Here is a 24,639-nt window from a genome sequence, read left to right as displayed (position 1 = left end):
CTATTGTTTTAGAATCATGTAGTTTCATGGTTGTAGAAGTTCACAATTCTAAAGTTTTATAGTCCTATAATTCCACGGTTCTATAGCTCCACAAACATATCGTTTCTCAGATCTATAGTTCCACAGTTTTGCATTTCTTTATTTCTATGTTCCTGCATTTTTACATTTCGACATACATCTCTGTATTTTTATACTCCCACGTTTTTATATTCTTATATGTACTTCTATATTACTGTTTCCAGACGTTTTTACATTCTTATATTTTTATATTTTTGTTTTCTATATCGCAATACGCGTATCTCTTATTTAGGACGAGATATCATCGTTTAATTTTCGATAGTATAATATATTGTAACATCAGCACAGATAAAACCATGGATGCGTACAGTCCTCAATAGACAGAAGCATTCATTTGGTTTATGTGTACAGTTTCTGTAACGTATGATATTCTTGTCCATAGTATTCTCATCATATAATTTCATAATCTGTGGTATTCTGCTCTAGTTTAAGTAGTACCAGTAACAATAATAATTATAAATAATTTCCGACCTGGGATGTTCCAATTTATAATAACCCTAATTATTGTTTTCTAATGGTATACAATGAATTACTCGTAACTCATATCGACCAGATTATCATTTTTTTAAACGAACAATCCACCGATCCAACAATCTCAGGGTCGATCATTCGTACCTTCAGGCCAGAGATGCTCGCTCCGTTCGATTTTTTAATTGTAACCCCTCGTTTCGTGTTCAGGAACGTTTAAATCGGTCACGGACCGTGGCGGCTGTGTGTTCTTTCATTGCATAATCGGTAATCGCAGCGGTTACGTTGTCGAGATATACTCGTATTCGATCTCAATTAAAGGAAACGAAAAAGGTACTCGCGGGTAAGAAGGGCATGGACTCCCTATCCCCTTCCCCCCCCCCCCTCATAAACAGATTTACATATGTAAATGCGCGGATCGGACCAGCAAACTTTATGATGTATTTTCGAACGATCGCCCATGAAGGTACAAGAGAAAGCTGACGAATGGTAATTCGAAGGAGAACCAAAACCTTCTACCCCGATCGCGTTTTCACGAGCACCGAACGTTTCCATTATCGAACACCGTGGCGAAGAGGAGAAGGAGGGGAAAACGTTATGCTCTACGTCCTCCAAACCTAACGCGAAGTATCACCGTCCCACCTCCTTTGCTTTCACTTTATCCCCACTAGCCGCTCGTTTCTTCAATCAAACGTCACGAAGAATTGATTTATAGGCAGTGACGGCGAAGCGGGAAATAATAAAAAGAATCGTCGTATATACGTACAAGTGCATTTTTCACCGTGGTAGCCGCAGCGAGGCTCGGCGATGGGCGGCCCGTCACCGATCCACGAAATGTCCCTCGTCAGCCGAAGTCTCTGCAAGCGAAACGAGGATCGATGAACGACGAACGAAAAAAAAAAAAAAAAAAAGAAAAAAAGAAAGAAAAGAAAAAAAAAAGAATCAGTTAACGTCTTACTGACCGGCAGATTCGTGCCGTTCTCCTTTCCCACAAAGTAAGCTATGGGATATAAACCGTGCCCCTTTGTCGGTCGATTGTCCAAAGCGATCAGAGTGTAATTGCCTTCAGCGTCTCCGTTTTCGTCCATGTAGACCATGTATCTGCACAGGCGATACATCATGTAACAGGCAGGCGTCGTTCACGCGTGCTAAAAGTCCTCGTAAATTGCGCAAATGCGCCGCGAGAAGCGTTATTTCCCCGTCAATTTTTATACCGCCCCGTTTCTCTCTCGCTCGTTATTAATTCTACGGCTCGCTGCTCGTCAAACGGGCGTGATGAATTATCGTGTAATCAATTGTGCACGACGGCGTTGCGAGGGATATCGCGAAGATGGGACTGGAGCATGGGGAAGGAAAGTAACGAGAATCCATGGGAGATTCCAGCCTCAGCGCGAAAGCCTTAATTATTTCGTAGGGTCAATTATCATTCTAGACGCTTGCGTCACCGTAATAATGGCCATCTCTGCTTTATTAACCTCGCGTAAATACCATCTCACACGCGCGGATGAATATTTCCATGGTGAATCAGGTGGTCTTGTTGCTTCTTCTTGAATTTCAGGATAAATACTGTGAGATGATCTTTCGGATAGATTGCGATTAGGAATATAATAGCTAGTTTAGAATTTTACTGTATTTTATTGAACTCTATATGATAATTAAAGATTGACCTATCAAGGACCAACGTTGTGTTAATGCAACATTTTCATTCGGGTAAAAATAACATTCATGAAAGTCACGAAATTTCATTCGTTTCATATCGTTAAATTCTACTTTTGAATATTATAGAAGGAAACTTCGAGGGTCAATGTTTGTTTCATTGTTACACCTTCCACCTGGATTTTGTAATTTTACAAAACTTTAAGAAATTGATAAGTTACGGCTCGGTCCTCAATAGGAGAATTTTTAGTTGGAAATTCATGATGGTCGAAAGCAGTGAAACAAAATTTCTCGTTAACTTGCGAACATATTAACACACAGTAATCAAAAATAATTAATGGTAATCAAAAATACGATTTGTAATCAAAGTCACTGGTTAACTAACGTTTCCAACGTTAATTAATTTTTATTCTACAATTTCTTGAAGAAGAAGGACGTCAAGAAATGATTCTTACGTATTAACTCATCGTTGGAAAATATTTCTTCAGCGCGCAAGACGAACATAAAACTTTCATCATCTTTTATTAAAAGGTTAAATTACTCTTGCTCATTGAACGTAAACTCCTAAACTGTTGTATAAACTATCGTACGCACATGAACGATCCATCCTTCGAAAAATTTATATTCAAATGAAACTATATCACGAATAATATTTCATTCATAGATGCGAAGGAGTTAGGAAGAATTATTATACGTGTCGTGTGCTAATTTTCATTTTTACCCTAAAAATAAAACCGAGTCGTAAACTCGTGCAGCGCATAGTACTCGTAAAGTGTGCATAATTCTTCCCTTATCTCCAAGCGGCAAGTTTCTCGCCTCACTTCCGTCTTTGTCAACCCGGTATGCAAACGGCATGCAAACGACAATCACTTCGGCGAAAATGCACGCGTCAAGTCTCAGGCAAGAGTGCCTCGTTTTCGGCGTAATTTTTGCGCCGCGAGATCGCCCGCCCGACGAAACTGATTTGCATGTCGTAAACGGCCGCGATAAGCAGCCGATTCGCGATCCACGAGTGTCGTCGCTTTTTATACGTACCCCATGGCGCTCCGATAATGAACGCCGTAAAGCGCCGCCACCATTTCACGGCCGTTCCGAGGGTCCCGATTCTCGTCCAGAGCTTTCAACAACGATCTCTCGTAGAGGTGCACCGCGTCGTACAGGTACGCCGTTTCTGGCACGATCTGCCTTATAACACAAACAGACGATTACGTTTTAAGAGTCGAAGACTGGTGTCCCGTTTCCGCGTCAGCATAGACTGCTATCATTCGTCGTATTTATCGTTATCGATTTACATCCTGATTGCGAAGATTTCAGTTTGACTGAACTTATCGATTCGCGAAGTGAGATTGTAATAGTCACCTGAATGATCCCGCCCATGTTCGCCAATGGATTGGTGAAGTTAAACGGCGGCCTTTGCCTGTACTCGTTCACCATTCGCGTGAAGTTCTTCGAGTAAATGGGCGTGGAAGCTACCACGCTGAAGTAGCTACGATACGCTTTCAGTATCGACGAGTTGGTCTTCTTCTGCCATAAACCACGGAAGTACTTGTCCGGTCGTTTCTCATCGTACTGCTCGATATCGACACCGACCACCCAGTATTCGCCTGCGGCACGAATTCCCGCGATATGTTTATTTCTCTCTCTCTCTCTCTCTCTCTCTCTCTCTCTCTCTCTCTTCGCAAACGAGTATTTATAAACGAGAGATCTATACACGATCGTTAAAACATACAGGCTCGCGTGGATAAAGAAAATAACGTGATTTTTCTTTCTTTTCTTTTTTTTTTAGCATTTTTCCAAGTGCTTATTTACTCGGTTCTTAAGAGTTCTTAATTCAGCGACGAAGCAGGATGATTTTAGTAAAGCTTCAGAGACGAGTATTAGATTACGATCTAATGACACTGCTCTCTGGTATATGTACCTGATTATTTTACAGCGGATTTATACCTTTTTCCAAGAGCTTCCTTTGGTCCAGAGCCATCAGCAGTCCCATGTGCTCGTAGTAGTTTCCTAGAATCACGTAAACTGAAACAAAGTATCGTACACTGTCTCAATGAATTGAATTCCCGAGATTTTTTCCTCCCTCTCACTCTTTCCTTTTTTCTTTTTTTTTTTTCATTAATTCTTACTTCGCACGCTGGGGTCTTTTGTGACCAGCGAATTTAAAAAAACGTCTTTTTAAAACAAGTTTCTTTTTTGCATATTCTTACAGTAACAATGTAGTTGAACAAATTACTGTTTGAACAGTTCTCTTTAATCTTGATTTGGAAAGATGTCACGAGGATTTTTCTAAATTTTTTCAAAGAAGAGAGAAGGAAGAATTGAATTTTTACAAATGTAGATTTACATTCTATGGTCGCACAATTATTGTCCCCCTGCACCGAGATAACCCAATCGTTCATCGGAGGCTAGTGGCAAAAACAGGTTAACTATGCTTATTTTTAACAAGTAGATACAAATTTAAATAGATACCGAGGTGAATTACGTGCCGTATCTATTCACCACGCGAAATTCCTGGAATCGTAACATGCGGGCTACCGTTTCAAACTGTACACGGACTCGATGAAAAGTCGAAATGCGGGTACTTTATTTCAGACCACGCGTCGCGCGTGATTTAGGAAAATAGCGTTTAAGACCGTATCGTCGTTATCGCGATCGTCGTAAATTAGAAGAACAGAGGTTTTACATTGAAAGAACTTGGGCAAAGCAACACTGTTTTCACGTCAAGTCCCTCCCTTTCTGTTCTCTCTCGTGCCAAATTGTAAATCTGTTTTCTTACTCACTTCGCGTTTCTCGATACGTTTCGCTGACGTATTTGTGGAATGGATTGGTCATGTGCGTGACGTGATAGGGTTCTTCCCAGCAACGGACAAAGTTCACTGTCACGCCAGCAGCCTCGAAGGACGACAGTATGGTCTCCGCGATCGTTGACATCTTGTTGAATTCGAACAGGGTCGAGTTCATGTACATGAACGTCACCTAAACGTAACAGACCGGGCTGTCAGTTTTACGATTTATCGAACTTTGGAATTACCGACGATTAGATTTGAAACAAAGGAAATTAAAGCAAAAGATTTCCAAAAATTTGGAATTTGTTGAATCGATTTTTTAAATATTAACTATAATTTCTTCCACTAAATTTTACTTTTCCACTATAAATTAACGCTATAGAGGTATCGGTGATCTAAGAAGATTCAATGCTTTAAAATAAGAAAATTCTACAACATCTTTTAAAAATTCGTAGGTTGATAAACTTATATTATAAATTAATTTCTAAAGTTTTAATTACCTTTTTAACGAACTAATATCTTTTATAATTCTTAGGTTTTAGATTTTATTAGAAATATATAAGCTTTTAAAATTCTCGATGTTTTCAAATTTTTGTCTAATATGTACATATTTTCCAAAATAGTATGTTACATTATTCAACACATTTAAATACATCTGAGATACCCAAATGTTGTAAATTTGTAAAATTAAATTAAACTACAAATTTTGAACGTAAACTTGTAAAATAGTAGGGAATCGGTCTGATCATTCATAACGTAGCGCCTCATTCTACTTACTTTCGTCCAGTTGAATGCCATCAGCACTGAAACAACAGATTTGCTGATCTGCGTGTCGGGTGGCCTCGTTCTGGCGAACGTCGGGAATTCTTTCTTGTCGGACGACTCGCGATGAGTACAGAACTGTAAACAGACGCAAAATTAGTAGATTGGCGAACTAATCATTTTGATAAACCGTCTTTCGTGTATGTTATTCCGAACGAAGCCAGGCGATAGGCAGAAAGATAAATCTCGTTTCACATGTAGCAAACCAGTATCGAATTTGCATCGGATTTCTAGGTCTATTACCAGGTTGGAAAGCGAGGGACACGTAATAATGCGTGTGATTAGCGTGTCAGTGGGAATCGCCAAGTTGCAATATAACGGGCCGATGGAAAATCGAACAAAATATACGAACGAAATTGTACATTGGTGGTGATTCACGGCTGTCTCGCTCGACAACCAAACACGATTAATTAATAGGATAGACTGCATTAAATTTGACAGTATAACGATAACGATCCGATCGTTGGATTTGATCGAATTGGAAATGTACAGTGGATACAGCATCGTTCAAAACTATTTAGGCAAAATAGTCTCTGAAGGGAGGTAATGTCATTAATTGTTGAACGTAGGCAATATCAATTTTTGAATACTTAAAATTACCAAAAGTTTAAAAATTTAGTGCCGAATGATGAAAGTACGAATACATTTGTTTCTAAGCATACAAATTTTTATATATTTTTGAATCTCCAGTAAGTAAACCAATTATTTTACTACTGATTATCTGTACAATAGCTTAGTATCGACTAAAGACTCAAAGAATTAAATGTGCAATTATTTTTGGACATTTCTGCATAATATACTTCAATTCACTCGTTTAAATATTGTTACTATAGATCGATTCAAGTATCTAGATACTTATGAACGTTAATGTACAACATGAAATTGAGTCAGACGAATTAAATTAATTGGTTTCATTCATTCGACAGTGGGACGGATTTTTACCTGCTGGTCAATTAATTTCGCGCAAGTCCATTGGAAAGCAGTAACGCGAGGTTAAACGACACGTGAAACGGCGCCCCTATATTTTTCTACAACGCGCCTCGAGAAGGAAAATAAGTATTCAGTGATCTGGATAATTCGTTCAGAAGATGAATGCCTTCTTTTCTCGGTTTCCCCTGGCCTAGCTAGAACAGTCGCGAGATTAAAAGGAATTTAATGAATCGCTGCCAGAAATGGTTTTCTCCATCTTTTTTCCCATCTTGGCATGTCTTATTATCTCTGACGTTCATTTTTCATTTTCTCTTCCCTGCGAAACTTGAAATCATTCCAATTCCGTCGTCGCTACAAAACCCATTAAGGCCGTAAAAATGTAATTCGTATAAATATAATATACAAAAACGCTCGCTTAAGACTTTGGAAGTACAATGAACTAACGACAAATTCAAAATGAATGACTAAGAAAGTAATTATCTCGTTTTCGTTAAGAGAATTATTTACAGGGATATTGATAATTGCGTTATAAACTTTTTGTTCTGTTTAATTTTTGAGATACAAGTTAGATTAAAAAGATTCTTCTGAAGTTTTGATATAATATTTATCAGTATTAATATTCTTACATTATTAAAGAATTAAATTCCAATAAAGTTGTTTCGCTTGAATTTAAATAATTCAGTCTGGCCGACCGTCATTCTTTAGTGCTTTGAAATTAGAGCAATCTACGTAAATATACAATACCGCAATAACGCAAACTTCTGTTTTATCAAAATTTGACCGCTATTTTATAGTACCATGAAACGTAATTCTTTCATGTGTTACTTTACAATCTCGTCGCTTACTTCACAATCCACGTGCAAACAACAAGCCGATGAAACTCTAACATTCTAGAAAATATTTGATACTAACAAGCTTGAAATCTCGAGAGAAACAACTGGCGAAATATAGAGATAGATAAAAAGGATCGAGCTGATGATTCTCCGTGGCGCTGAATGGGTTAAACGTGTCGTAATCTCAGCGCACATTCGTATTCCTCGGTGGTCGGAGAATAATTTATTTCCTCAGTTGGCCCGCCAGCTGCTGGGAGCTTAAACCGCGCATTGCACCGCCAGATCACGTTGATACAAGCGAAAAAAAAAAAAAAAAAAAAACAATCCAACGAAACACACCGTTCGTCCTATTACATAGGCTTATGATTCTCGATTTAAATGGAACGCAACATCGAATAACACCATACTTAAAACTTATACAGCTTTAATCAGGGCCTTGATTAATAGCCATTCTTCAACGACCACTAGTGTAAAACTTGTACCAGAGAGATGAGAGGAATGGTATCTGTTTATGTATCTTAGAAAACGTCATCAAAATCTTTAAAAATACAGAGTCTCAAATCTGTTATATTTCTGTAAAAAATAAGAATTAGTCATAATAGTGTTAGAAAACGATAAAGACAATTTAATTCCAAGTTATCTTAATAATTATGAGTTACGATAAAGATTGATGTTATTAAAAATCCCTTTCTGAAGTATACTTTTATAAAAGATAAGGGAGAAATATGCTCTTCATATCTGGCATCAAAAGATGCAAGAAATTTTTTAATTATTTTCTAAATAATTCTTTTCGTTGTATTACATTTCCAAAGAGTTAGAAGAGAAAGAACAGAGGGGAAATATTCCAGTTGATTCACACATACTTGCACACAGAATCACGTAGATTCTTTGCCAAGGCTAAGAAAGAGAGAAAAGGCTACTTACGTAAGATATCATTGGAAGGTTGAACGCAGCGGCCATTCTGCCCTCGTGGATGCAGGTTTCTTGGGGCCCAATGTACGCGCTGATGTTCTTCGTCCAGAGATCGGCGGTCATCAGGATGCTGGTCTCCTCCTCGCCATAAGTTTCCGCGATCAGGAAGTCGAGCTTGTGTCCGCGTCGACCGAGCTCACCTGCGTTCACCTACCACAACCCAACTAATATACTATACTATATGTATACTAGATGTACACAGGGCATCTCATCTGATATTGCCTTGATTTATGTCATTACCATTGTACGCAGCAAGAAATGTTACGATGAGAGATGAATGGTTACAAGATGTGCATATTCCGATTTCATTAACATTAGCGCTATTGACGTTTAATTTAAAGCCTAGAATTTCTATCGTAGACATTGAACTAAAAAAGTAGCGAAACTTCAAGATGCAATAGAACACACGAGTTTTTATTTATTATTATAACAAATGTTAATATATGTATGCATCTAAATACACTGTTCTACATATATAAAATTTCTAACAAAAAGTAATGAAATACCCTGTGTACATTCTACGAGTTAATTAAATTCAATCTCATCCCTCTAGTTCCATTTTCTCGTATCGTCCGAGAGATGAACTCTACTTTCGCGGGAGTTTCGCTTTGAATTTCCTTTTACCTAGAAGTCAGAGGATTATTCTATGTTAATTCTCTCGAATCAAGTTCTCTGTCGTTCGTAGCAGAACTGTTCCTTTCTGGACAAAGGAATTTGCCCGGAGATTTTACCGTGATTGTGAGGAACAGGTCGCGGATATAAGTGGAGCGCGAGGGATTCTAAAATTTTTATCGTTGTTAATTATGCGCTTCCGTGCTAATTGCGGTCAGTGTCGTGGCATTCCGGGAAAATAAGCGGTTCGATTACCTCTTCCACGGCGAGCGATATGGCGCCGGATATCCGGTAACCAGGACGTTGATACTCCAAGTCCCCTGGACGTCTTTTCGAACCGGTGATATAACCGAGGGTGAACGTCTCGGCGTAGACGCCCTTGTCGAGTAAAATGTGGATCGCCGTTAGTAACAGACAAGCCCTCTCCGCGTTTGCAAGTAGCATGCCCAGTCACCGAACCTTTGCAAAAACATATTTATCATTATTATAGATTCGTTTCTTATCCATTCTACTTGATTTTTAATTCAGTAGCATACCTAATCGGGATACCTCCGCGAATTAACGCAGTTCTGCTTGATACTCTTTAGAACATTTTTATCCTTCAGAATAACGAAAAATCTTTCTATTAATTTATTTTAAATCTTTTTACATTACATACATTTACATTTTACTTTTTACATTTATTATTAATAACATTAGTAATACAATCGCGGAATCTTAAAATTAAAGTAATTTTCATTTCACACCAATCTTCTGGTTTCTTTTCTGCATATTGTTCGAAAAAAATTAAAAAGTTCTTTCTGTTTTTCAACAGCATGCTCGATCGCAAGTTAATTTCATTTTTTTTCTTTATTTATAGTTTCGTTCTCATTTGTTTTAATTCCCATCCAATTTTTCCCATTTTTATAAAATATTGTACGTTAGAAAACTCGTCACGTTTTCTACGTATAGTACATCCAAATTGATGCTTCTTATTTATCGTTACTGCTTCTTTCTAATCTAATTCATTTCAATTCCCATCCCGATTCAATTGTTCTTTCCTTTCGTGAAATATTGTACAATGCAAGATTTTTCTCGATTGTTATAATATCGATGTATTATGTCATATGTATTATGTATTATGTTATGTATATCATATGTATTATGTATATGTTATAATTGTATAACATTATTTTATACATATATATGGTAACTATTTCAATACACAACTATATTATACAAATTATTAGAAAATCTTTGCAGAATATTTTTCTCCCATTATCATAATATATGCCTCAATATATGGATATGTTGTCTCAAACATATTATTTTTATATCTATATTATAGAGATGCGTTTAAACTAGCAGAAGTTCGTAGTTTGCAAAAACAATTGCGAAACCACCGCAAAATAATTCTCTGTCTGACCAACTTTGTCCCAACCTACTTATCGCGCTATTGAATCTTCCAGTTTCCTCTTTCTAAAATATTGCAAACGTACACTAAAAAGCTCTCCCCTTCGAGGAGAGTCCTCGCTGTTTACACCTAACAGAAGTCAATATTTCGTTCATGCACCAACGGTCCGCTGCACCGAGCTTTTATTTGCAAGCAGCATCCAATAAAAGCCGAAGCCTTGAAGACGAAAGATATAGGGAGCGTAATGGATGAATCCAGTAAGCTCGACGGGGTTGCAATAAACACCATCGATCTCCAACGGTGTGCCGCACTTCCTCTTCCTACTATTTCCAATTTCGTTCGTCGCTAACTGCACGCCACCAATATCATCTTTTCGTCTGAACCATTACGATATCAAGCAGCGGAACGCGCGTCACCCACAGCTTGCAAACGAGATACATTCCCCGGGGTCGATAGAACCGCAATTTATTCATCTGCAGAGGTTCTAAATCAAATTGGATTTCTCTTTTCTGATGTTCCATCCTTCAGCGCATCTTTGCCAGCTTGTCTGATTTTCTTTCCTATTTTTCGATTCGAACATCGAAATACATCGAATCGTGTGTGTGTGTGTATGTCTTTCAAAGGCAATTTTGAAAATACAGATTAAACGCGGTAAGTTTTATTTTCTCATAATTTGAAAAATATTAAGACAGTACGATATTGCTTCTTTTTGAAAAAGCTCTATTTTCAAAAGTTCAACTTTTAAATTTTAATTTTAGAGACTAAACAATCTCTGTATTCGTTTCAAACTATGTTATATCAAACAGTCTTTCGAGAGACTCATAACTACAGACTAAATATCAACAAAAATGTACGTACTTATCATATCTTCTTCCAAGCTGAATTGACATTCCTACGAACGAAGAAAATGATAGTTTGTTCGTGATTCAGATCGAGGCAACGCCGGCTTTATTAATCAATGCCGGTGACTCAACGCGTCGTTCTTTTCTTTCTCCACTCTGCCATATTGTCGCGACGTACAATCGTCTTCTCCTAAATATCGCTCGTTTGTTTCTTACGTAATCATAACCAATGAACACGTTTGGAACTCTGTTCCGACGACCTTGTCAATTTTTTGACACGTTATTAAAATAGATCATTCATGATATATCGAAGAGGAAACTGACGTTGCTCGACGCAACTACTGTGTGACGATAGACGTTGAAACGCGACTAACATAAGAGAATTGGAACAAAATTAGAACGCGACTCGTACACGTCAGTCTTTGTCCGCGCACACACGGTTTCTATTAATCTTCGTGCTGCTCGACTTGAAAAATTTCGACGAAATATTTCACGTGGAAATACTTGAAATAGAATACAGCAAAGTAGAGTTATTTAAGTGGTATAAGCTTGAAAGTCTTAAAATTTAGTCTTCAAATTTAGTCTTTAGTCTTTAGTTTTGCATGGAATAATTAAACCTTGTATACTATTAGTAGATGGTGAATTTTTTTTGTATTTATCTAAATATTTGTATTTATCTAAATACATGAACATTTTATAGGTACTGATTATTTATATTACCTATTTGTAATATTATTTTTCATTTAACTAATAATTATTTTTAAACTATTGTATGCTCTTTTAAATAATTTGAATTTTTTTGAAATATGTATGTATACAAATATAAATTTTTTATAAAAATCAGTAATGTAGTAATGTGTAAATGAATATAACATATATCTCAGATATTGTTATAAATTTAATAGAATGTGTTTAGTGCAAAAATTAGTTATTATTAGGCTATTGGAAAATATAATATTTCAAGTTTAAATTACTTAATTTTGGAATTGTTCATTTAATTTAATTTTACTATTAATCTGTCACAGAGAATATGAAACAGTATCATAAATTTTATTTATCTATAATATAAATTATTACATTCATTTATAACCCAATAATAGTGCTCGAGCATTAATATTAGTTAATCGAACTTCCATTTTGATGAACAGAAATTTCCTAGATAATTATAGCTGTCGAGCTATCAACATAGGTACATGATAGTACATTTCACGTTTTATCGTGCTATCAATAATGAATTAAATACTCTATAATTTATAAACATCCATCAAAAATTACTCATATCTGAATAAACATTAACATTTAATAGATCTTGTCTTATTCTTTTAATTATTTTTATAAAAATACAAACTTGTACAAAAATCAATAGTCTAATAATAATAAAATTCTGTCGTCAAATTACTATTATAAACGTAAACTTGAACTTGAAACTTCTAATTCAGCAAAAATTACAAAGCAAATTACTCGGCTCAACTCGAACAACTCTGATTTACACTTTACAGGAAAATGAGAACGAAAACCGATTACTCTACGATCCTTTTGGCTCGATTTCGACACGATAATAAATACCCTGTGACTTTCGGCTCCCCCACGATAATTAACGAGGCGCACGAATTTTATTATGTGCACGCGAGAACGGGGGCGGCTAAGAAATTAATTCTCCGTGGTTGGGCTGTCACAGTCGGATCGATAATTCCGTACGTGGCCGAATAAATCGGTCGAACGCGTTTCAAACGCACTTTTTTAATGTCTGCCGACAATTAAACAAGATAAAAATCTTGACAGGATATTCCGTTTGAACGTCTGTTATGAAGACACCATTTCCTTATCGAGATATTTATCTCTCGACAGCGGATTGTTTCTTTTTTTCCTCTTCTTCCTCTTATCGATCGTACTGCGAGATCCACCGTTTTTCATCCGACGTTTCGTAATTCCTTTCATTTGTATACTAATGGCGAACGAATTAATCACGCTCCATTGAACGATTTCGTGCTTTTTATAATTCTTCGATTGTTTCGGCTCGAACAAATTGGCAAAATGTATCGGGCCGGATACCACGACGGAATTGTTGAAGAGTATCCGTAGAAAACTGTGCACGCGCGGGAAATTATTGTGCGTTTTTCAAGAGGAGAAATATATTATTTAAATTTAAAAATTATTTACAACAGACTTACTAAATTTCATGATTCGAGATGAATCTTTTATAAAAAAAAAAGATTATTATTATTATAACTAGCCATATAATATCATCATATCATAATGTAACATATTATTATATGAAAAGATTTAATTGTTGAACAGCACGATTATTTTAAAGAGATCTATAAACGAAGAAATTACAATAGCTCCGTTTCCAAGATTTCTCGAATTATAAAATGACAATTACAATATGTAATATTTTAATAAAAATAATAATTAATATTTTATAAATATACAATATTTTAATAAAAAAAATCGTAATTAATATTTTAATAAAACTGGAATTCAATTTTTCCAACATCCATCGATATCGAGCGTGTCAATTCTCGATGACGCGACGACGAGGAGCAACAAATCTTCCACGGTACGCTCTACCGACGCTGGCACGTTTACTTACCACCGAGAGACTAATTAACTGCGAAACTGATTCGCGCGAATTTCCGTTTGACGCGCTGGAAGATACGTGGCTCGATGCATCATGTCTTATTACGAGTACCACGACGCTCGTTTACCGCTACCCACGTTCATTTATGCGTCGCGATGCCGCCGTTACGTGCCTCTAATTAGCAAAGAATTATCGCCCGGTGGTTGCAACTATCGCCAAGGCGAAATCGAAATGTTCGGCTGTTACGGCGTATCGTAATCTCTTTATTATACTCTCGTGGAAGCTCGAACAAACGTGGGGCATTAAATTCGCGGTGGAAGGCGTATCGAGCGCAGTTGCGAGCCTGTATGTGTCTCTCCACGTTCGAGTTACAGCGAACACATTCTTCTCTTCGAAATATTTTTTCGAAAAATGACGCACAGTTTCTGAATTTTCAACGCGTTACGCGCAAGGTCGGAGGACTTTCGACGAAATTCACTCTGGCGAGTTTCGTTAATTGTTGGAAAGGACACGCGCGCACTCTGGTAATTTACGGGATTTAAAAGGAGAAATCAAGGAAAATTCACTCGCACGATTATTCTTCCACTCGGAGCTGAGCGAAGTAATAAAAATATGCGACAGGTGCCGGTTCGAAGCGACGAACACGGAAACGGATTATTCACTACGCGATATTCACCACGCGTATTTCCGCTTGTCCCGGATAAATTTCTCGCCCTTATCGCGCTAAATAAATATTCCACCTGACGCGTGCTTTATCGCGGATAATCGCGACTCGCGACGTTGATGCCGTCGGAATAATATTCCTCTCGTTTCGTTTCCTTTCGCCTCGATGGCAAAGTCCGTCCCAGCCGCGTGGGATAACGGGCAAATTTTCCTGAAGTAACGGGGGAACTTCCGTCGTTCCCGATAAACTTCGGAGAGCGATAAATTACCGATCGAGGTATGGAAAGTGTTGCGATCCGCGAGAAACTTCTCCTTTTTGTCGAGAATACGAGGCATGATTAATAGAGGAATTATTTACCGAAGTATGAGACTTGTATCAGAGAAATTAATATAGCACACTGTCGAGTTACTGTCTGTAAAATAAGTACAAATTTTCAGTAAAAACTTTTAGCAAATAAAATTTAACTGGATAATGGTACGGTATGCTGTTCAATACGAACTAGTAGGAAAAATTATAAAAGAGACACGTACAAATTGCATATTTGCAAGTGCAACGTATTTGCAAAGTATTCTTTGTGTATAAAATAAAATACAATAATGTAAATTAATTCGAAAGAATTACACTTCCGTATATATTAAATTTTTAATAATTTAATTTTCTATTCGATGCAACACCCAATGGGAAGTCATCGTTCTCTCGTTTGGTATTCGTTTTCATTCGCGACGCCGGCGCGTCGCGCGGTGAAAAGTTAGAGGAAAGGCGTTTTCGAAATCCGCGAGCGAGCCGCACAGCTGACGAAGGTCACCGAGAGAAAGTAAAACGTAGCTGGTTGTAGCACGTTTTTACTACTATTTCCTTGACGAGCCGCGGTATCGAGCGCCTTGGGTATTCGAGCGCGTTACAATCCGCCATGTCTCGCGCCGATCTGCCTTCTACGCGCGTCTACACGCGTGTGCGTCCGTTTCAGCTATTACATATGTGGAACACGTTTGTTCATACCGCTGACTATATTTAGAAGTTTCTCGAAAGCGAACGTAACACGGTTGAACCGTGCACAAGGAAAAGCACCGCGAAATCTGGAGTAACGCTCCGTTTGTGTATACCGTGTATACTGCAAATTGTAAACTGTAAACTGTAAACGCGTGAACGCGCGTTGTCGCTTCATCAGTTGAACTCGTGGAGTCAAGTTGCTCACGAAAATATTTGGACACCCGTAGAAATATTTTGTGAATTCATTTTTTACGTGTAGGAAATATTTTAAGGTTTTATCAGAACTGTAAGAAACGTAATAGATTGAATCTTTTACCTCGGTAAATTTTAATAAAATTAAATTAACGAGTTTCATTAGAACTGTAAAAAATACGAGTAGACTGGGTCTTTTATCTCGATAAATTTTATTAAAATTTTCAGAATAACTAGATTTATGCAAATTCGTTGATTACGCCAATCGTCGAGATTTCAACAATCACTAACTCGCGAAAGTATTCGTACGTCTTGTATAACAGATACTTTTTATGAATACATTATCATGCGTTTCGTCAACGCTGTAATGTAATTCGACTGTCACGATTATATTGATGAAGTTTAAAACGATCTAAAGATACATACTGAAATAACTAGATGTTTAGCATTCCTTGATCGTGGTGATTCTGTATGCAGAAATAAAATTTTTCGTACGTTCTTAAAAAAATTAAATTTGAAAATCAAGTAACACAGGTATTGACATATTCAGAGTCTATTATCAATTGACACAGTTTCGTGTTAATGTATCAGTGAACATGTCAATTAATAAAATCTCTACCGACATCTCTACCGAAGGGTAGCGCTGAATTATAAAAGAAACAAATCGTACGAGAAAAGGGGTCGTGGAAAGAGGAAAATATACGACGAAGGTCAAGTCGTAAAGTTCGCGAAGCGTGTTGCATGTCAAGGACCTTGTCACGTTGCAACCCGATGGGATCTGATAAGGTTCGTCGAGCGGGATAGGGTACCATTTTTTGTCGGCTCCCTTTTTATAACAATTTTTTTACGAGAACGGCCAAGCCAGCTTCTGCGAACGCTATTGGTTAGGAACGCGTATAATCCACAGTTGGACATGGTTTCACGGAACTCCCGAATGACAATGGAACAGTCACATAACCTGCAAAATACGAGAAGACCTACGTAGTGCTCGCTTCCTTTCTCCTTCTCTAATTATACTGCTGGATACAAGAAAGGATTCAGAGCGCTAAAATGCATATTAATATTCCACATATGCATACATTATATCGGTAAAACTCACATTCGTATTCTGCATTAGTTTTGTATTAGCATACAGTGAAGAGCATGTAAGCGGACCAGTAATTACAAATTCCTCACTGACGTTAATATTAATGTATACGAGAAACATACTTTTTCCAGCTTGAGTTACCATTTGATGTTTGATGGTTAAAGATTGATAGTTATAAATGAGAGATAAATAGTTACAATAGACTAAATTGTATGTATTTATATTCAATTACTCTTACTTGCATCTACAATTGTTGAACTGTCATCTTCGAATGCATGACTGTAGTATAAATTATTATAAAACTATATGTTGCTTGTCAAATACTTCGAGAACGATTATTATTTGCAACTCTGGCGAATTTTGTTATCGAAAACGTCAAAACATGTGCTATATGTTAGAAAAATAAATGTCACGGAGCATCATCTCATCTATCTGTACTTTCATACTGCAAAATACTGTAACATTTTACGAGAAAAGTTTGACGAGTGTGTCAAATTGACACACGTCAAATAAAGAACGGATGAAGTTGCTCGCAACAAGAAATATTAAACTTAAGATATAAAATTTTTATAAATGTTGATCGATATCGACAGTCGAATACTTGAAAAAGAATAAAATAAAATTTATTCTAATTATGTAAAGCCGTATTAAAACATATTGAAATCATTCTTAAAAATTAAAGAGCCAAACAAACATCGGCAAGTTATTGAAGCTGAAAAGACTCATTCCAAACTTGTGATTATCGGATCAGTTATGCTCTTCACTATAAAACGCGTATTATTTAATATTCTTTAATATTAATAATATAATACAGATTATTAAGAAAAAAATGATCAAGAAGAGAAAAACGAATTTCTTAATGTTTTAAATAGTCTTGTGATAGCTTATGGTTATGAGAAATATCAGCGAGGTCCTTCCAACAGCATAATTTACGAACGACGACGTGTCCTTGAGCTCTCCGAATTAACTTTGTCAAATTATCCTGGACACTACGCAAGAAATAGAAACCGGGCATCGAGAGGGACACGGCTTGACAGTCGATCGCGTTCGATTCGAAGGTAAAAGTAATCGCGAGGAATGATTTGCGAGGGGGAATCTCGATTACAGAGCGGCAGAAAGTGACTCAATGCGATCATGGGGGCCGACTTTCGAAAAAGGTGATCTCGGTATCTGTGTCACATGGTGTTACATAGAGAATTTTAGGCACGCCTCGATCCGGTTGCGTCAACAGGTATACAAAGTATACGAGGCTCGAGCAGCGCGATTCAATTTCTATTCAAATGCTATTCCACGTCCATTCTCTAATTAGACGAGCTCGTCAAGGCGCGTTATTGTCGTACAGCCCCTAGGGCACTCAGAATTTTCGACGTTTCACATTTTTCTTAACAGGTTAGTCACCGGTTTTTTTTGTCCTATAAATATTTATAATTATTAAAATATAATGAATGTCTACTTAATATCCAATAATATACTTTTCCTCCAATTAATATCATCGAATTGTATCTTGCAATGTTGAAATTAAACCATGAAAGACAATTCCAAAGATTCTTAAGATTGAGGATATTTAAGAGTCTTTCATTCAGATTCTATTAATTTCCTGAAATTTAAAGAAGTTGAATTCTAATGAATGTCGTGATAAATTATTGAAAATGGAAGATATGCTTTCATTGCACTTTCATTATAATACAATACTTTACAAAGATTAAACATTCCAGACAAAACACTAGTCAAAGGGTTAACAGTCAATATTACGAAATTACGTTCAGATCTTTCAATTTCCAGAGTATCATTTGGCCTCAATTATATTCGTAAAAAATGTTTCCCCTTTGTATTTTAAGTAAACAAAAGTAATATTGAAAAATCGCGAGTGACTCTAAAATTCAATAGCCGAGAATTATGCAAGCTCGCGAATAATTATACCGCGAGTTACGAACGTCATCGACGAGTTAAAGATAGCATTGACAAGCTAGTCGCGAGACGATCCTTGCTGTCAGACAACAATAAATCCTGACGATAATCGAGGATTGGCGAAGGTGACGAGATCTAGAGCGAAGGCGTTGCTCGATTGTGTGCAAATGGAAATAGCAGTCGCCGATACGTGAGATACATGTTCTATTTTCGTGTTATTGGACCTTCTCGTTTATTTTCGTAGACAGGGTAGAAGAAAATCAGCGATGCGCTGTTTGTTTCTATTGGAAAATTCATGTCGATAGTTTGGTTGTCTGTTTTCAAAACTTCCTTGCGACACACCACTTGATAAACATCAGTTTCGTCGTCCATCGTTCCCTTTTTAAGGATCTTTTTTGTCCACGTTGTCAGTGTACGTCTACGTCAGCGACAATCTGAATAAGTTTATTGTATTAAAAGCCCCTTATATACAATATTACTCCACTTACTTACAGTAGATTTATAGCAATCTACTTTAATAAATTCCTTGATTTTAAAAAAGTGTTTGTAGTAGAATGTTCAACTATCTTCCCACAAATTTTCTCCAAAATTGATAAGTACGCTGTCGAAAAGTTCGATATATTTTCTGGAATCGTTAATACATTCAAGAAAAATCAAACATATTTTTCTCCCCAGTATAATTATTTTGCATACGTACTACAACGTTATAAATACTTTAATTCTTCTCGATTTTCTGAAAATTATGAAATCCAGATTGTAGATAACGATAAAAGACAAATATTTGGAGAATTCTTTCACAATTCCAATGTTAAAGTTATAAATTGATTAGAAACTGATCGAGATCGATTCTCAACGTTGATTCAACTCTGTATTTTATAAAAACCACCCATACGCTGTTTGTTTCTGTTCCGCGACGAAAATCATCTTGAGTGCTCGGTCTTGAGCGTATTTTCGAAGCTTCTTTCACGCTCGTTCGCCGCAACTTCGAAAAATAGCAATCTCTTTTCATCATCGCGGCTGAGTGTGTTCCCCTGTATGCGAGATTTTTTTTTATCTCCGCGTTTTATCTTGTCTCGCAGCGTTCCGTCGTTAGTTTCGCTGTCGTTTCGTTTACGCGTTAACGCTGCCTTGCACCTCGAGCGTGCTCTTCGTTTCGACAAGGAAACGACTCATCAGAGGTGAGAACGAGATATCACCCCCGGTAACTAGAGTCTGAAAATTTCTCCGGTTTCTATTTTATGTTTATATATGATTGGTGCAGGTATTACTACGGTATTAATACTTCTAAAGTATTTCTACTTTAAAAGGATTTATTACTTCTGTTGAATGTAATAATTCCGTCTGATACTCTCGTATTCTTCTCGTCTCGTTGTTGAATGGTTTCGAAATACTCCGATAATAATTGCTATTATTGTAATTTCTGTTTCTGTTGAAATTTCTTTTTATTCCATTCGTGTACGATATTGCCAGACTTGTGAAACTTGCATCGTGATGCGCGAGTTATTGCGTTTGAATATTACGAGCCTTCATTTGTTGGATGTTATTCATCTTTCGAAATGTGGAAGTATCACGTTCCTAGCTCAATTTCGTAATTGTCATTTAAAACGAAGTTTATATTAATGAAATCAAAAAAAAATACGACATATTTCTCGCCAATAAAAGCAAATTGAACCCGATATCACGATATATAATTTCCATTAAAATCACATGTAATTTTCATTAAAATGTTTTGGCCATACTGCACAACGACAGACACGTACCTGGAATTAAATATACTCTGTACAAGAAAACACGAGGTGGACTGAACACAGAACTGTGATAAATATGCATCACGTATTATGATGAATATACATCACGTATCAACTAAATGCCAGCAGAAAATACCCCCTGCAGAAAAATAATAATCAGAGAGATACGACGAACATGTCTTTCGACACGGCCGATAAAAGCAAATTGAAGAGAAATATCGCGATATGTAATTTCCATTAAAATTCACAACGTCGCCGAAAATTCGATATCGTTCGAACGAATCAAAAGAGGATATCATTTCGCTCATTAACGATCAAGACGAGAAGTATCTCAGTCTCAATTGGAGAGCGACAACGTGGCAGAATCAAAGCGAATCAGACCCTTTACTTTGAGAGTAAAACGGCTGCCGGCTAAGCGCCTCGGTTTCTCGGAACGCTTACACATCCTCGTAAATACCTCGGATGTCGAAGTCGGTTAATATACTTTCGAACGAGCCCGCAGAAAGGGACGCAGGTGACGGTTAAGTGGTCTCCTTCGACTTCTGACACCGTTCGCGATAAATCGTTTAATCGCTCTCGCTCTCGAGCGATTTTAATCTCGCTGACGCGGCGTTCGATTTTCGAAATTTCTATTGTCGCGTGCTTCAGTTTCCAGAGTTTAGAAAACGTTTAAAAGTGAAATATTTCTTCTTGTAAGACGCACTGTTCGTCTAGTGTTAAAAGATTTTGTATTTCCTTTTAAAGGGTTCATGGATACACTGTGAGTTATGTAATACGTATGTTAATTTTAATTATGGGCCTTTGCATTATTAATTTAATAAGATTTAATAATACAGTAAGAAAAAGTAATGAAAATATGCCTCTTTGACTATCTCGAATAGTTCGAATAGTTTGACTAGTTCGAACATCTGTATCATCTCAAAACTTTTGTTCATAATCAGAAGATTAACAAACCAGGTAATCTTTGATTAATTGTAAATTACACATTGACAAAAAAAAAAAATAGTTGAATATATGAAATTTATTCATATATGTAAATCTACATCCAGGATGATTAATATTTGATTTACTTTTAAGAGAGTATCGACTTAGTTGTCAATGAAATTTAGAGAACGTACATCGAAGAGTGGAATCTAATTAACTCTACTTCACTCTTGCACTCTTTCTTGCACCCAACAATACAACTTCTATCGCCTCTCGTCGCAAGGAGGATGGGTTTGGCTCACGAGGCCCTAGTCAGTGATTTATCGAATCAAGTTTTCGTCGGCACGTTGCAACACTTGTTCACCAGCTGGTCATTCACAACTTGCTAGAATCCTTTCCACGTTGTTCCCATCGTCTTTCCTCCTCTCGACCACCTACCAACAGCCCGTTCCGCTCGCCTTCCTTTTTATTTTCCTTTCTTTTCTATTTTTCTCATGTTCACCAGCCTGAGCATCGCCTCTCTATTTTCTCTAACTCGTCTCTGCTGTCACGTTTCGCTCGTTGTTTTTTGGCCTACTTAATAGTACGTAAATAGTACGTATACTGAATAGTACATAGAAGCTCCGCATAGAATTCTAGGGAGTAGATTCGGACGTTCATAGACGGACATGTGTGGTTTAGTATTGCGTAAAAAAAATACGCTTTATTAGATATTAAAAACTGCATGAGTTCGCGTTTTGTATAATTGAACATAGAAATGATTTTAGGAAACCGCAGTAGATTTGGAAGGATGCATAGTTTAGTATTACGTAAAGATGGAACTGTAGGTATTAAAAATTTTATTCGCGTTCTATAGTTGAAAATAAGTACAGAAATAATTTGAAGAAGTCACAGTAGAACTGGACGTTCATAAATGGACACATACAGTTTACCAATAGTGTATGTAGTTATTTCCTAGTTAGAATATATCGTTAATTTTATTTAATTAGCTGAAACAGAATTCTACGGAGTTGCAGTAGAAACGGACATTCACAAAGGAACTCATGTAGTTTACTATTACATAAGGATAAAAATGTGTATATGAAAAATTCTAGCTGGTGTAAAAATAATAATAATTGGAGTTTACATTGTACCAGTTCTGAATGCTGAAGTTATAGTTTATTATTTGTTTAAAGGAGTCGCAGTAGAAACAGATGTTCATGAACGGACACGCGCGTCTCAGTGTTGAATGGAAATGAAAACATGCAAATTAGAAATTGTTTAAGTACACCTCGTGTTAACGTACATAATTATTTCGAACAGACTTTGTAACAATTTAAAAGAAGCAAAAACTCTTTCGGAGTGCTGTAAGTAAAAAGAAACATTCATAGACAAATGCGTGCGTGTATTTTGGTAGACCAGATAGAAATAAAAAATGAATGGATCAAGTATTTATTTGTGAATATTTCGAGTAAATATTGTTACTTATTGTTTGTTAGAAAAGAAGAAATTAAGTGACACGCGTTTTAATTTATATTCGTTGTGTCATTTTCTTAAATAATGATCATAGTTATTGATCATAATCTTCGATAAAGCAGTGTTATTCTCTTCGGATAAATTACTGAACTTACCTCTGTCGTCGTATTTCCGTGTAATTATATTTCGTCAAAAGCGGACAATCTTCAGCGAAACACCAGAAATCGCACGAACACGCGGAATGTCATCCCTGGTAAGAAAAAAAGAGCGCGCAATGGAACCAGTGTCACCGCGTCTATCACGACACCGACATCGCGGAAGAAATTAAAGCATTCCAAGTAGTGGCGAACTAGAATCTCGTAATTGAAATTCGCGGCCGTCGCGTGGTCCACGTGAGAGGGCGTGCAAGAATGCGGCCCCTAATCGCCACGGTATATCAAAGAAATGAAAAGCACCGGTTACGCTGTATCTATTTCACAAGCTCATTCACTGTATTCTCATCGATAAAACTTCGCGAGATAAACAAACAGAAAAGAAAGAAACAGAAATGAAAAGGACAATATTTCTTCATTGAGAATTCTTCTAAATTACCAATGATGAGACATCTGTACGATCTTTGAACAAAGATAAGGAGGAAGACCGGAAATGAAAGAAGAACATTATTTCAAGGGAAAGAAAAATCAAAGATATTAGATGTATAAACAATCAAAGAACACACGATGCAACTGGTAGCGGAAAAATTCGAAATTTTATGAAACAATTAAAAAAAAAAATTAGAGAAACGATATATCTTGGATTTTTCTAAATTATCAACTGCGAATCACGATATAATGCAACGTTCTGTTGCAAAGGACCACCGACGAAATTTTACGAAACAAATAAAGAAAGAATCGAGAACAATATCTCGTATCCCGGAATTCTTCCATTTGTTTACCAAGAGTGAAAAACAGCTGCGAATCACGACGTATATCGCACTGAGATCGCGATGAAGAAAGGAAAATGGAAGAACCACTCGAGGAGGTGACAACTGATTGTGAGAGCGAGAGTTTGTTGGAAACAAGTCGGAGAATGATTTGAAATTGGGACCGTCCCGCCGGTGCAAAGAGAGCGACGTGAGACCGGCGGTGGACAGTGATCGTAGGCGCGCGCGGCCAGACTGACTTCTCTCTGCTCGTCCTCTTTCCCTCGTAGCTCGTACGTCGAGCGTCGTCGCCGTCGGCGTCGTCGTCCCATTCACAGCTGCCGACGCTACTTCGACGCGGTGATATGTTGCCCAGGCGCATGAGCACTGGCACAAAGTGATTCAGAAAAGGGGGAAGGCCGCGCGCGGTACTCGACCGATTGGATTGTTCTTTTCGATTGCCTGGCAATTCGGCTCTCTATTCGTAACCCTCCTCTCCCGGTCGTTCTCAACCCACTCGCGTTTCCCTAAAATCAAAAGACGAAATATTTCGATCTCGAACGAAATATAAAAGGAATTTTTCGTCAGCGCGCGTGATTCCTCCGGTTAAGTTTTTACGTTACTCGCATCGCAAGGTTGACGTAGAGAAATATCTTTCTTTTTTTCACCAGGGATCGAGTATAATGCTTCGATTTGTTGACGATTTAAATTAATAAAATTGTTTAGACATTATGCGAATTCTTGGAATTTTTTTTTTCATAATTCCAATATTTAAAATAGAATTTGATAATGTTGAG

At 37.0% G+C, this 24,639-nt stretch overlaps 1 protein-coding gene across 6 annotated transcripts in view; it reads right to left on the bottom strand.

Annotated features, from left to right (window-relative positions):
* Positions 1–24,144, bottom strand: part of LOC122536453 (guanylate cyclase 32E) — a 32,216-nt gene extending 8,072 nt beyond the window's left edge. Inside the window, exons 1-11 of one of the 6 annotated variants that reach the window (XM_043668830.1) lie at positions 23,876–24,144; positions 23,097–23,236; positions 9,413–9,616; positions 8,498–8,695; positions 5,766–5,888; positions 4,983–5,178; positions 4,147–4,224; positions 3,562–3,806; positions 3,238–3,383; positions 1,509–1,647; positions 1,313–1,403 (exon numbers count right to left, since the gene is read on the bottom strand). In XM_043668830.1, coding sequence (XP_043524765.1) covers positions 1,313–1,403; positions 1,509–1,647; positions 3,238–3,383; positions 3,562–3,806; positions 4,147–4,224; positions 4,983–5,178; positions 5,766–5,888; positions 8,498–8,695; positions 9,413–9,601 — 1,405 coding nt within the window. In that variant the 5' untranslated portion in view covers positions 9,602–9,616; positions 23,097–23,236; positions 23,876–24,144. Of the gene's footprint in view, positions 1–1,312; positions 1,404–1,508; positions 1,648–3,237; positions 3,384–3,561; positions 3,807–4,146; positions 4,225–4,982; positions 5,179–5,765; positions 5,889–8,497; positions 8,710–9,412; positions 9,617–9,693; positions 9,759–23,096 lie in introns of those variants that run through there. The other 5 variants (XM_043668829.1, XM_043668833.1, XM_043668831.1 and 2 more) reach the window with 5 other exon arrangements.
* Between the last annotated feature and the right edge of the window lie 495 nt (positions 24,145–24,639).

Source organism: Frieseomelitta varia, unplaced genomic scaffold (genome assembly GCF_011392965.1).
Source record: "Frieseomelitta varia isolate USP_RPSP 00005682 unplaced genomic scaffold, Fvar_1.2 scaffold_835, whole genome shotgun sequence".
Lineage (NCBI taxonomy): Eukaryota > Metazoa > Arthropoda > Insecta > Hymenoptera > Apidae > Frieseomelitta > Frieseomelitta varia.
Note: the sequence above shows the minus strand (reverse complement) of the source record. Positions and strands in the feature narration are given on the sequence as shown.